General features: G+C 34.1%; 1 protein-coding gene across 2 annotated transcripts in view; it reads left to right on the forward strand.

Moving 5' to 3' along the window:
- camkva (CaM kinase-like vesicle-associated a) overlaps nt 1-15,498 on the forward strand; it is a 28,434-nt gene that overhangs the window by 9,639 nt on the left and 3,297 nt on the right. For both annotated transcript variants that reach the window (XM_051113458.1, XM_051113459.1), the window contains exons 2-6: nt 12,914-13,021; nt 13,175-13,306; nt 13,540-13,614; nt 14,114-14,252; nt 14,553-14,673. In XM_051113458.1, the coding sequence (XP_050969415.1) occupies nt 12,927-13,021; nt 13,175-13,306; nt 13,540-13,614; nt 14,114-14,252; nt 14,553-14,673 (562 nt within the window). In that variant the 5' untranslated portion in view covers nt 12,914-12,926. The remainder of the gene's footprint in view (nt 1-12,913; nt 13,022-13,174; nt 13,307-13,539; nt 13,615-14,113; nt 14,253-14,552; nt 14,674-15,498) is intronic.

The raw sequence follows: 15,498 nt of genomic DNA on the forward strand, positions 1-15,498 counted from the left end.
ATGTAATACTTGAATATTAAAATATTTATTTTAAAATCTGAGGGGTACTTTAAGTAAATATATTAGATGAAAGAGGATCAGATGAGAAAAAAGTTTGTGAATTTGTGCATTTTAATGTGTTTGAAAGACAAAAGCCTTCTAAAGACATAGAAATATATGGTTAAATAACCAACTGAGTGATAACTGTTTATCAGTAGTTGATGTTGATGAAATGTTGAAACATTAAAATGATTTTTGTAAATCCAGTGGTCAAATGCTGTGTAGCCACCTGACTAATGACTGGTCTTTCTGAATGTATATGAGCAGTAAGCTATTTTAGAAAGGAAATTTTAAAAGATCAAAAAGAGGAATTAGGGAGAATCAATAAATTGTGAATAATTTATTGCTATTGTGTAAATAACATGTAATCATTTAAGCCATAAAAAGGAACTGTAGTCTTATTACGAGTATTTTAAATTGAATTAATTCTAATTACAAGTACTTAATTTTTTTAAAATCTGATATAATCCAGATTACATGTAATCATTTACTACCAAGCTCTGTGTGTGTGTTATCATATGTAATTATTTCCTGATTTTCCTACAGTGAATTAGCAAACAATTATCATGCATATCTGAATTGTTGATATCGTAATCACAAAATTGTTTTGCTTTGGATCAGAAATTTAAAAAATGTCTCAGATAAATAGATGTGTCAAAGCAGAGATGAGGCTGCATTTTTAGCAGGTTCTTTCCAAGAATTAAGTCTTTAGAAATAATAAATGAAAATGAAGTGTGATAACTAATTTTCTTGGAAGTAAAGTTTCTGTCTCACTGGACTGATGGTTAATTGTGAAAGAGTGACAGCTCAAAGACATGAACTAAAACCTTTATTTGAGTTTGCACAGAGAGGTTATTTTTCCTTTCTTTTTCAAACAGCTCAAATGTTTAATGTCTTACTATTTAAAAAATCATTTTGACAAGTTCTCAGAAATGGACAAAAAAGACTCTTATTCTTATGAAAAAAGTCTGAAAAGAATACTTCATTTTCAGTCACTAATGCAAATTCAAGGTGTATTTTTCCTCATTTGAAGAATATTATGAATAGCTTGCATTACTTTCACTGCACATCATGAATCCGGGTATGTGTCACAGTATCATTGTGAAGAATATTGTGGACAATGTGGTAAATAACACTAGATAAAAGTGTTTTTGCTATGGTGGAAATGATAAACAAGTAAATGAGTTGTGAGCTCACGGTAAATGAGTTCTGTGCTCTGAATGTAGATTAGCTAGAGTCATATAGGGTTTATGCAAATTTCATTCCTCCTCCTGATTTATGTAAATCAGTGAGGTATTTATCTAATATATTACCACAATTGAGTGTAATATCTCATAAAGATCATAAACTTGAAGTCTCATAGCACTGTGGGAAGTTCAGTTTAACAACTGGCCTCTGGAAAGCACAACGATATAGCATTAACAGACCTACATCTGACTTTCTGTCAGTTTGATATTAAATAGCTTTTATGCTTCATTCACATTTTAAAAATGGAATTTAATACTATTCTAAAACTAACTAAAAAACAGACGGTAGATTTCTTTGTTTTGGAAATAGTTTTCTAGACCATTTAAACGGGTGTAATCAATTTTATTTTGACCCAGAAGCTGCATTTAGGTTGTAGTTTTATATTTTTTGAGGCATCTGGATGTCTCAGGCTATAAACATGACATTTTGGACTTTACTAAAAGGTTAGTACATGTTTAGTCACCTAGAAGTTTTGTGTTTTATAGCAATATAGCGTGGAAAGGTATGTGGCGCATGTAGGTCTGACTGTACGTTATCCCACATGTTGCTCCCCAAATAAATAAATACCTGGACGTAGGACTGAAACGATTCCTTGAGTAACTCGAATACAAAAAATCATGGAGGCAAATTATTTGCCTCGAGGCTTCGTTTGATCCATTTACTGTAACTACATACGGAACACTATTTCCCCACGGACCATTATTACTGACGCACAAACCAATAAACGCTGGACATACTGAAGACCGAAAATTAATGGTGGTTAGTTATGATGTCCATAAGTTAGCCATGTTTTGTGAAAGACTTAGTGCCATTAATGTTGATTGTCTCATTCTCTCTCTTTGACACACAGAAAGTTAGAAAGTTAGTCAATATCAAACGAAGAGTGCCAGCATAATTACAAATGCGATACTGATTTTATGCAACAGTTCATCATTAAACAAGAAGTTAATGTTAAGAGACTAACATTTCAGACAGCATATTGCCTGTTTTTGCTCTATTTCACCAACAAATAACCATTCCAAACACAGCCACAGCATTGTTTTGCTTTTTTGAATAACAAGACGGTGCTTCGTTCTTGAATGAATCACCCGTTAAATGATTCAGTTCAATCGCAATGACTCACATACTTAACAGTGACTTGCTGACACGGTTTTGATTTCACATTTGAAGTATCTTCATTTTTAAAATACATGTAAATATCAGTATTCAATATTTTGTTTAAAATAACAAAATATTATTTATGCATTTGTAACTGCAAGTTAAATGCATTCATGTTCCTCTGAGCTGAATTAAATAGTGTGTAAATAGGCCTACATCCAAATGCCTCAATTTCTTATTGATATTCTTATTCTTATTCTTATTCTTATTCTTATTCTTATATATATATTATTATTATTATTATTATTATTATATTGATATATTTTCATTTGCATTTTGAATGTAATTTGGCAAATAAATGCATTAAATGGGTTTAGTTTTTATGGTTATTAATGTATGCCATTTCAGCAATAAAAATGTTAATTTTTCTAAAAAGAAAACAAATTACTTATTTATTTTAAGAGACCTATCTTATATTCTCTTGTATATTTTTTATTGCTCTTTAATAAAGAAAAACTTCTTATCCGATTATTCGATTAATCGCTGGAATAATCGGTAGAATACTTCATTACTAAAATAATCGATAGCTAAGGCCCTACCTGGACATTTAATATTAACCTGAGTTAATTTTTTTTTAATAATTTAACTGTATATTATATTAAAGTTTCCACTAAGACAAAAAGGCAGTTACAGTGTAAATTACAGTCAGTTTAGCCACAAGACTCTGCAACAGTCATTTTCACTACAGTCGATAAATTAAATGCAAGATATCTGATTACTGAAAGCCATAATTGACCTATGTTTAAAAAAAAAAGTGTTTATAATGTCCATGATTATGCATAATCATCTTTCGTCGTATGATTGGGGACAATTCCCTTGTTTTTCATCAAGCCTCAGCTTTTATGGCCAGAGAACATTTACAACACACAGCCTAATGCTATGATTGTGCCAAATGAGAGACACAACAACATGATGCACCATCAATTAGATTACTAAGTACCCATTTCTAAAAATAAACTCATCCATATGAATGTGTTTTGATAAATAATGTCTGTCTCCGTTTGTTGACTCACAGCTAATTGATGTTATGTCTCTTCATTTGTTTGATTGCCGCAAGAGAGCATGTTTTTCAGCTAAGAGGAGAATAAAACACACTTGTTATGGCCGATGGAGGCTTGATGGCCAATTTAGTGTTGTAAATGCTCAAATAGCACTTTGCTAATTGAACATAGACAGACACATAATGGAATTACAGGACAAACTGTAACAGGGTTATTGTAAGACATTGACGTCTACCTCAAAAATTTTCAGGCAAATTTGTCTGTTTTTGAATTTCTTCTTCCTTTTATCGTCATTATGTGTGTCTACTAATGTTTTTTTGGTCAGAGGACATTTTTTATTGCTGAAATGTTGCATTTTTAGAGTTTAAGGGACTTAATTGAGTACTTAGTTTAGTATTTTTGTTTCTGTTTTTTTAGACGTTTAAAAAAAATAAAAGTAGAAACAAAGTGGAGAGGTAATTGTAATGTATTTCTGAAAGCTCTAGCTTTGATGTCGTTGCAAATCTGAGCACAGTTTGAGACACTGTTGGTTTTTTCTCAAGAGAAACAGAGATGTAGAGACAATTGTCTTCATTTGCTCTATATTTAGTGCCGTTGATGTCTAGACCAGATCTCATCTTTGTTTTATCTTTCTGATGAGTGCTTTCAGTTTACTGGTAAAACAATAGTAGGGTTAAACAGTCCAGGTAAACTGATGACATCACACGAATGAATCCAAACATCATTATTTGTTTGAACAGTGCTGGTCCTGAAACACTTCCAAAATCGTATTTGATGTTAAGCTCGGTAGGCTGCTTTAGATAGGAACACTATAAGGCTTTGCAGAATGTCTTATAGAAAAGGCTGAGTGACAGCAAATGTAGACACGGCTGGCAGCTCTGCAGAGAGAGAGCCAAACAATGCCCAAGGCTTCAAACTGAATGTTCAGCTTTGCAGAGCACCGACAGCTTCCACGGCGAGGAGACACATGCACGCACACAAATACCGAAGCTGGATTGCATAATTTATCAGAAACAAGGTAAAGGGGTTATATTTTGTCTATTGCTTTCTAAAGACCAAATACAAGAGGCAGAGATGACCCCCCTAATCCTCAGAAGATTTAGACGAGCTACTAAATTTGTTCCCTGCTGATGGAAGCTCGAGAAACTTCTCAGCTAGAAACATTTAGAGGAGTTTTTCATTTACAGAAAAAGAAAAAATTCTTTGTGTCCTTGCATCTGCCCTTTTCCTAACTTCTGCTGCCAAAGAAAAAGTTCAGCTGCCACTGAGACAGTAAATATGTTTTTTGAGTGAAACATTTCAGGAATTTTCTCCATATAATGGACTGCTATGGTGCCCCAAGTTTAAACTTCCAAAATGCAGTTTAAATGCGGCTTCAAACGATCCCAGCCGTGGTTGTAAACGATCCCAGCTGAGGAAGAAGTGTCTTATCGGTTATTTTCATAAAAATAATACAATTTAAATCATTTTCATAAAACATTTACAACCGCATTTTGGATCGTTTGAAGCCGCATTTAAACTGCATTTTGGAAGTTCAAACTCGGGGCACCATAGCAGTCCATTATATGGAGAAAAATGAAAAATGTTTTCCTCAAAAAACATATTTTCCTTACGACTGAAGAAAGAAAGATATGCACACCTTGGATGGACAAGGGGGTGAGTACATTATCTGTACATTTTGTTCTGGAAGTGGAAATCTCTTAGACAGCAGTGAAATTGAGAGCAAATTAAGACCCGAGAAATTGAGTTTTTGCAATCAAAAATGTTCATTTTTTAACAAATTGTTCCAAGAGTTATGCTTTTAGATGCATTTTATAGCCTTGGATTTAAAAAAAAATCCTATTGGTGCTTTTTCGCAATGTGTTGACACATAAATGTCCTGTATGAATGTAATTGAGCTTTTGATTGTACATTTTTGGTCCCACTTTACATTAGGTGGCCTTAACTACATACTTAACTACAAAATAAGTATAAAGTACTTATTGTATTCATATTGTATTGCAAAACACTTTTGGTGCTTTTGAGGTTGGATACGGGTAAGGTTTGGTGGTATGGGTGGGTTTAAGGGTGGGTTAATGTGTAAGGCATGGGTCAACAGTGTAATTATAATGTAATTACATGCAGGTATTTTTTGAAAATGTAGGTACAATGTGAAAACAAATACACAATAAGTGCATTGTATCAAATGATTAATTTAAATGTAAGTACATAATAGTTTAGGCCACCTAATATAAAGTTGGACCATATTTTTTTAGTTGAATAGACCTTAGTCAGGTTAGATTATGCCATACTGAATTTAGAGATGTGTTGTCCATCTGTTGGAACCGGCAGATGCAGATGGCAACCTGCTTGTTTATTTTATTTCAGCCGATCTCTTTTCCGGACTTGCACACAAAATGCAATAACTTCCCAAAATGTAATTTGTGTGAGACAGAGAAGGGACATGCTGAAGATGAGAAAATACTGTACCAGAAAACTCAAAACTCAATGTTCACTATGTGTGAAATATTGGAAGAAAATTCAGAATATTGAACTGGGAGTGGGGGGTTTATATGAATGCATCTCTGAAGGGAACTGACGGACTTCAAAAAAGTTTCAATGGCATTTTCTTTTTATCTTAACTCTTTATAATGCCTATTAAAGTAGTCTTTATTAGCACAAAGGCTAAACTTACAAACTGTATAAAGGTCCTAGATTATGTATTTTTCGGCAGCTCACAACTTAAAACTGTTTTAAAGAGATTTTGTCTAAAGGTTGTTTTTTTTTCTCCTGAAATACTCTATGTTATACCAGCTGAACAATCGGTATCTTGTTAAAACAACTAGAGCTAGGTAAAAAATATAAATTTCTCACTTTTAATCATTTATAATTTTTTTGCTAAACGATATTGATTCTTAAATCCCAAGAATCAATTAGTCTAGTCTATTTTCAGTTGAAGAACAGAACATTGTAGCACGCATCCCATCAAAAAAATCGCAATAAGCTTTGTGCTTCGTTACTTTTGATACAAAGTCTCAGATTTCAAATTCTGTCCATTTTATTACAAATTAACATGAGTGAACATCCGAAGCTATGTTAAAAAAGAAAAGTACAGCTTACTGAAATCCATATCCTGTCTCTTGTAATCGCTCATTCAGTGTTTCAGCCGTGCAAAGATGTCAATATAGCAGCTGGTAAACAATGCCACGTAACGTCACATTTACCTTAGAAAAAAACATTCTGTGACCATAAACTCATTAGTCAGCTATAAATAAACTCTAGAGAGGAGCATTTTGCTAAATATGTGCAACATATAACATATTCATTAGATTTTTTTACTGTTCGTCAATGTTTAAATTTATGTTCGAATAAATCTGTCAAGTTTTTTTTATGACAGCTAACATTTAGATGTATATGTTTCAAAAAAACGAATTGGAATAGAAATATAATTATGTAATTTAAAGATGGTATTACGTGGTATTACGAATCATTACTAGTGGGTTACCATGATCTTTACTTTAGAACCAATTATGAACCTGTATATAGTAGTTATTTGGGAGATATGAAAAAATAGTAGTTACTGATTAGCTAATAGTGAACTACCACTTTCAAGTGAGCACAATTACTTACTGATTTGTTAATCAGAATTTCTTGTTAGTCAGTAGTAGATACTAGAATGTTAATAGTGCATTAGTCATTTGTTCCTGTGTAGTTATTCACTAATGACAGAACTGTATTCTAAAGTGTTACCAAATCATGAAACCGGTGTCAAAACCCAGCTCTATAAAGAACAGTACAACGCACTGAACACACTGTACTTCCATCACTCACAGACTCATTTTCATTCATGTCAAAAATTGATTATGGTGCTACCTTGACTAAGGTCTGTTGAGGGACCGTGGTTTTAAAATCAAAATTTAAACAGAAAATACTAACAAAGTGAAATAAATGAAAAAAATAAAAAGCATGCCACAGGCAAATCGAGCTAGTGAACACAGTTAATCAAAACCGCTTATGCAAAACAGTAGCATGCGCACTAAACACATCATTCCCAGTTTAGTTTTTTAAACATCTCTTCTCCTGTTCTCCAAACTGTCTTTAAAGTGCTTCTCTCCCCTCATTACCATGCATGTACTGGCCTTGCAAAGCCAGTGTCTCCTGCAATCATAGAGGCCAAGGGGAGATTAATTAGAGACCTTGGTGCTCCTGTGACGGGCAAAGCAAACAGCCTCTCGCTCAGCCTGTAATTTATGTAATGCCTCCTTTACTGTGGATATCAGGAATGGCCTTTTTTTGGTCGATACTCTGGCGCTGGGTGGTAATGATGCTTCAGTCTGCTCTCCTGCCTTTTCTGGACTATTCTGGGAGAGTGGAGGAGAGAAAATAGGATGTTTTTTGTACTGTAACATCAAACAAAGAGTTTCAGAGTAAGTTCAAGCCCGCCAGAGTTCAGAGGCGTGCGGTGCATGTGAACTATTGTGCTGGTTTTTGTCTTGGCTCTTTGTTAATGCTGAAAGCTCGAAGCCTTTAGAGACAAAACTCTTGTCACATTATCCGGTGGAGCTTCAGCGTGATTGAGGACTGTCATGGTGTTTGGCAAATTGTTGGGTCAGACCCGAGTAGCGGTGCAATTGTACTGCCAGCCTGATGTGTAATTGCTTGTTTGTGTGAGGCCTTTCTGTTGTTTGTTTCAGCGCGTTGTACTGCGATAGATAATGGCTGTCCTCCCAGCTCTCAAAACAGTAAAGCAGACATTTTTAGAAGAACTGGCAACAGTTTTGAGAGTCTATAGGCTCTTCTGAGAAGATTAAACTAACAGGGTATCGCATGATGTGGGGAATTTAGCACTGATAGGGGTCTGCAGGCTTTTAGGCTCTGCGTGTAGCACATTTAGATGTGAGTACTTTGTTCTTCTTTGGTTGTTTCACTAGTTCTCTAGTTAATTTTAATGTTGAACCCTGTGGGGTTTATTACTCAAGGAATACCACCCTAGGAAACCTTCAAAATAAGTGCACATTAAAGCAAGTACTAACATAAAGAGAAAAGCTTTCAAGCTTTCTAGTGCTTGTGATGGCCAAATGATATAATTTGATGATATCATTTTGATGATGATATCAGTTTTTAGTCTAAAATCCCATCTTGGTATCAGATCAAAAAGAGTTCTTTGCAATTGTTCTTAAAAATATAACTTGGTTGAAAGTTTCACTCAAACATACATCATACTGCAGAAGCAAAATGGGTCACAGCCTCGTTTTGTCTTACAGGCATTATTTACCCCAAAAATGAAAATTGTCATCATTTACTTCCTCATGTCAAACTTGTATGACTTTTTGTGGAATACAAAAGAAGATATTTTGAAAATCCTTTACATAATTTGTTGTTATAGATCAAAAATTGGCAGGCCTTTTAAAGATTGCATTACACTACTGTGTATTATTACTAAATCACCAGTTTTTGTCGGTCTGTTTTCTGTTTGCACAGATTTTGTATTTTGTATTTTTTTATTTTTTTGGAACTGATTGATCATAGGCCTCATTGAACCATGCTTATGCATGGTTGTAAACAGGTGTGAGTGAAGTCTGTACACTCAAAAAAAAAAATAGCTTGTTCAGTGAAATATGTATATACAACAAGACTAAAACAAGTAGTTGGTTCTACAAAACATTATTTGTTTAACTGAACTTGATTCTGTCTTGATGTATGGTGCCCCAACTTTGAACTTCCAAAATGCAGTTTAAATACGGCTTCAAACGATCCCAAATGCGGTTGTAAATGATCCCAGCTGAGGAAGAAGGGTCTTATCTAGCGAAACGAATGGTTATTTTCATAAAAATAATACAATTTATATACTTTTTAATGTCAAATGCTTGTCTTGTCTCACTCTACCTGAACTGTTTTTTTCCGGTTCTTGACAATTAGGGTTTGTCAAAAAACTCCCATCTCATGTTCTCCCTCAACTTCAAAATCGTCTTATATTGCTGTTTTACCTTTTTCGTTGAGGGTGTTTGATCTTCACTTTGCAAAGACTGGGTCGGTACTTCTGCAGCAATGTAGGATGATTTTGAAATGATTTTTGAAGTTGAGGGAGAAAATAAGATTGGAGTTTTTCGACATACCCTAACTACCTTGAGGCAGAATACAGAGTTCAGAGAGAGCAAGACAAGACAAGCATTTAAGATTAAAAAGCATTTAAACTGTATTTTTTTAAATAAAAATAAGCATCAGTATTGAGCAACTTTTTCTAATCTCCAGACCTCTTCTACATCTCAAAATAATTCACCATTACATGTATAAGAACTCTAACATATAATTTTCTTTCATTATAACACTTAAAATGACCATTTTTTAACATGTTATCATCTTAATGCGAACCCATGCAAAGCATGCTGGGAACTAAACATCCACTTTTCAGTTGGTTGTGTCGACAAAAAAGATTCATGTAGTCCCAACACAAAATGATTAAGCTCAATTCATTTTTTACAATTTAAAGCAGACTACACATAATGAAAGTAAGTTAGATAAGAAAAGTTCAAGATTTAGTTGTTTCTGCTCATTTTAACCAAGTAATTTGAACAAGCATTAAAAGTCATTTTTTGAGGGTAAGTTTTAGTCCAATGCAAAAATATCAACTTGGGAAAGTTATCATATTGGGAAAAAGAAAATCCTGATTATTTCAGTTATTTTTGGCTGTATAATGAAAGTCAGTGGGGTCCAAAACAACACTGGACCCCATCGTCATTCATAGTATGGACAAAAAAATATATTTTATGTGTGTTCTACAGCAGAAGGGTGAGTAAATGATGACCGAATTTTCATTTTTGGACAAACTATCCCCTAAAATGTTTTATTTTGATAGCACCCAACATCACTCTTATCATTTAATATCCTAATGCATTTAATTTTACGATTAATGTAATTTATCCCTCTGATGTCCCTACGGTCTTTTCCTTTTTTTCTTGCTCTCAGATCTGTCATTAATAAGCATGATTACTGCATGTTCAAAGAATCAGAATTTTTCAGAGCTACTTCCTGCCACAAGTGGAAATTGTCGCTTTTGGAATAAATTGTAGGCATTACTCATGTGTGGTTATGAGAGCGCTGTCTGCCAAATCTCTCTCGCTCATTTTTTCTCGCTCTCAGATAAATGAGAATTTATTCCTCCTCTTTGAGTTCTGGCTTAGACGGAGAGAAAAGTGCTGGGTCGCGGAGCTCACTCGCAGCTCAATGGAAGAAAGAAAGAAAGAAACAACTGCATGCATTTTAATTGTCAATGAATGAATGTGAAGTGGCATCTCAAGGCTTCACAGCAAAAACTCTCTTCATAATTTATTAAATTCACACCATCACGAACACGCACATCAGTGGCCTTTCAGAACATACACAATTAAAATGTGCACTCAAAGAGTGGATCGAAGACAAAAAACTCTCTAGTCATCAACGATATTGTAAATTGAGAGGCTGATAATTTGCTTGGTAATGTGGGGTACAGGAGGATTAGGCTGATGGAGTGTTGATTTGTGTATCTACATTATAATTGCTGTGACAGTGTCTTATTTCAGGTTTCTGCTTGCACTGTTGTGATATTAAAAAAATTGTGGTTGGAAGTCTCTTACGGTCATCATATGGAAGCCCGTTCATGCCACTGAATAAAAAATAAAAAAGTGTTTTTCTGACTTATTCCCCAGGTTTCAAAGACAAGGCTTAAGCCCAATCCCAGAGTAAAATGTCAGTCTGAGCTTTTTCAACTAAAAGAAACTTGCACTAACTGATCTTAAAGGGGTCATCGGATGCAAAGTTCACTTTTACATGTTGTTTGAACATTACTGTGTGTTGGCAGTGTATGTACACATCTATACACCCTATAATGATAAAAATCCATGTAGTGGTTTTTAATTAATGTATTAGTGAGTATAAGGGTTTATTTATGAATCTCTGCAATCACCTTTCCTAATAACGTGCTAGTTAGCAAGGTTCGCGGCTAAATGCGCTAAATGCGGCTAAAGTAAACAGGCTCGTCACTCCACAGAGAGAAGAGAGGGGCGGGGCGAACAGAGCTCATTTGCATTTAAAGCAGCCTCGACCAGAATGGGATGATTTTTGCAGAGCTGATTTTGACGAGGTAAAAAGGGTGTTGTTTTACACAACCATTGAGAATTTTTAACCAAAGTATATTATAGACTTTTCATTAAGACCCTAAAGAATCATATCAACTTGTGGAAAATGGGCATCCGATGACCCCTTTAAAATATGTCAGGGCCTTTGTTTTGTCTCAAGATGCACACCAGTAATGTTTTTTCTGAGGCACGTTTATGAAAACTACTTAAATATCCTAATTGAACTATTGCGTAATGCTGTCTTACCCTAAACCCTGTCTGTGAAACCAGGTCTTTATTTCACAATTCTGACTTTTATTCTCAGAATTGTGAGATATAACCTTGCAGTTGGGAGAAATAAAGTCAGAACTGTGAGATGAAAATGTAAAAAAAATTTTCTCACAATTCTGACTTTTTTTCAGAATTGTGAAATGTAAACACAATTGGGAGTTATAAAGTCCAAATTTGAGGGGAAAAAAGGACTAGCGCATGTTCTTAGAACTGCAAGTTTATATCTTACAATTCTAACTTAATAAAAAAATGAGAGTTGTAAGATATAAACTCACAATTCTGAGAAAAAAAGTCAGATTGTGAGTTTGTCTCAACTCGTCACATTGTGAGATAAAAAAGCAATTATCTTTTTTAATTTTTTTATTTGGTTTCCATATTTATTTGATCAAAAACACAGTAAATACAGTTATATTGTGAAACATTATTTTACTTTAAAATAACTGTTTTCTATTCAAATATATTTTAAAATGTTATTTATTCTGTGAAGGCAAAGCTGAATTTTCAGCACCAATTACTCCAGTCTGAAGCAGGTTAACACAATGCTTAATTTTTTTTTTTTTTTTTTTTTTTTTTTGTGGAAACCATAATAAATTGTTTCGGGCTTATTTGATAATTAAAAAGTAAAAAAAAAGCATTTATTTAAAACAGATTTTTAAGTCTAATGAATCTCTCCTTGCTTAATAAATGTTTTAATTTCTTCTAAAAAATGAAAATACATGCCTGGTATCATTTAAAAAGCACAAATGTACAGATTTATTCAGTGCTGTTATACAATTCAAAAAAAAAAAAAAAAAAGTTATTAGAAAATATTAGTTTTTTTTTTTTTTTTTTTTTACCCATTCCATGTATGACTGGATGCTAGAGTGTTCTAGGTGTTTTTTTTATTACTGGCACAAATTTTATTCTGCTCCCTAGATATAGCTTGGGTCCTTCCTTTAATATAAATCTGTCAGCAACCAAACGAAAATCATAAGCTCAGTTGCTTAGAGAAGTAATCTCACCCCTCTCCTCGATAGACGGCATGGTTTGAGATTTCTGTATCATTCATGTCCTTAACATGACTTTTGAAAGACCATTAAATTACTTTTTGTGTTTGTTTTCTAGGGCAGGAGCAGCCATGCCATTTGGCTGTTTGACTCTGGGAGAGAAGAAGGACTACAACAGTCCTTCAGAGGTCACTGATAAGTATGACCTGGGACAGGTAGTGAAATCGTGAGTACAAATTTATGGTTGTCTCTGCCTTTTGTTTTGCTCTTGTTTATTGTAATCTTTCTGTGACATATCATGACATATCCAAAACATCCTTTCATGTTTAAATTAGACTTGACAGCACTGTATATGTGTTTTTCTTGTCTTCATTAACAGGGAGGAGTTTTGTGAAATCTTCAGGGCAAAGGACAAGAACACACTGAAAATGTACACCTGTAAAAAGTTCCTGAAGAAAGATGGAAGAAAAGTACGGAAAGCAGCCAAAAATGAGATCCTCATCTTGAAAATGTATGTTTTCCATGCAGGCTGGATATATGATCCAGATTTTAGAAAAGAAAGGTGCATGCAGATGGTGCTAAGCGTTGGAATTTGTTGAACAAGAGTAGCAGAATGCAGTCGACTCTTTACCATGCAAATGATTTTATTTTTGCAGATAGTCATGATTTCTTTTCACTTTCTACTCTGCTTCCTTTCACAGTGTCACAGTTTCTCTCTTGCTCTCTCTCTGTCTCTCCCCGCAGGGTGAAGCATCATAACATCCTCCAGCTGGTAGATGTCTTTGAGACGAGAAAAGAGTACTTCCTCTTTCTGGAGCTGTAAGTTCTTTGAGATTTTTGTATGTGAGAGTGAGAAAGAAAGTACAAGAGTGTGAATGGATACTTTCTGCTTTCATTGTGTTTAGATTTTAAAGACATAATAGAACCGAAATGAAAATTCTGTTATTAAATACTCACCCTCAGGTTGTTCTTTTTCATAATGGATAGGGATGTGGAATACAGAATATAAGATTTTCCCTATTATAAAGTGGGTTGGTTATTTATTTATTTACTGAGATTGGGGTGGAGTGGGGACAATATTTTTTATTCTTCTGTATCTTTATCCTGTTAACAAAGTTCAGTAAACAGATTAAGCAAATAAAAACATACATTTAAGCTGCAAATGTTGACAGAATTATCATTTTTTTAGATGTTGCCCTATTTCTTTATGTAAAGATGCCCTTTTTTTCTAAACTAAAAAGACATCGTTATACGGTTATCATTTGGACATTATTGACTCTCCTGTGAATGTTTGGTTTGGCTGGTTCTTTTACTTCAGGGCCACAGGAAGGGAGGTGTTCGACTGGATCTTAGACCAGGGCTACTACTCAGAACGTGACACCAGCAATGTGATCCGGCAGGTGCTTGAAGCTGTGGCTTACCTGCACTCTCTCCACATCGTTCACAGAAACCTAAAGGTGACTTGGGGCTTTACTACCATCTAATGGTGACCATATGGTATTGCACCAGAATGCAGTATCTACAGAATGGTTCTACAACGTTTTGGGAGACAGATGTTGATTAGATACTAAGGGGATCATTTATTTCAAAAGGAAAACTCATTCTAATAATCATACCATTATCAATGACATGTCTTGCATCACTTTTTTTTTTTTTTAATTTCTGAATTTCTGATTCTCATAAATGCTTTGCGAGGTGAAGTTTTTGAGGTTTTCTAAAATGGTTTGCATTTATATCATATCTTCTCACCCCATCAGCTGGAAAATCTGGTCTACTACAACCGTCTGAAGAACTCCAAAATTGTAATCAGCGATTTTCACCTGGCCAAACTGGAAAATGGTCTTATCAAAGAGCCATGTGGCACACCAGAGTACCTTGGTAAGAAAAAGTGTCAAAGGTTTCAGATGTAACTGCATATATCCGTCTATGTTTGCACGAATCATTCATGATCCAGCTTCACCTACAGCAGAAGTGAGTATAAGGGTTTTTATGAATCTTTGCGATCGCCTTTCCTAATAATGTGCCAGTTAGCAAGTTTAGCGGCTAAATGCAGCCAAATGCGGCTAAAGTAAACAGGCTTGTCACTCCACAGAGAGAAGAGAGGGGCGGGGCGAGCAGAGCTCATTAACATTTAAAGCAACCTCGACCAAAACAGGATGATTTTTGCAGAGCTGATTTTGGCAAGGAAAAAAGAGTGTTGTTATTTTTAACCAAAGTATATTATAGACTTTTCATTAAGACCCTAACGAATCATATCTACTTGTGGAAAATGGGAATCCGATGACCCCTTTAATATTAATGTGTTAGCTAACATGAATGAACAATGAACAATACATTTACTATAGTATTTATTAATCTTTGTTAATGTTAGTTAATAAAAAAAAAAGTCGTTCATTGTTCTTGTTAGTTCACAGTGCAATAACTAATGTTAACAAGCTTTAGATTTTAATAATGTATTAGTAAATGTTGAAATTAACATTAACTAAAATTAATAAATGCTGTGTAAGTATTGTTCATTCTTAGTTTAAAACATTTTTAAACTAAAGTGTTACCAAAATAATAATACAGACAATGAATTCAATATATACCTCGCTCTTTATTCCTGAATTCGTTTTAAAATGTGTTGTTTTTTTTAAATAATGATTAATATGTGTACAATAAATTGCATTCAAGGTCTGAGAAGAATATTTAATCACTTCTTAC

This window comes from Labeo rohita, chromosome 6 (genome assembly GCF_022985175.1).
Source record: "Labeo rohita strain BAU-BD-2019 chromosome 6, IGBB_LRoh.1.0, whole genome shotgun sequence".
NCBI classification, from domain to species: domain Eukaryota; kingdom Metazoa; phylum Chordata; class Actinopteri; order Cypriniformes; family Cyprinidae; genus Labeo; species Labeo rohita.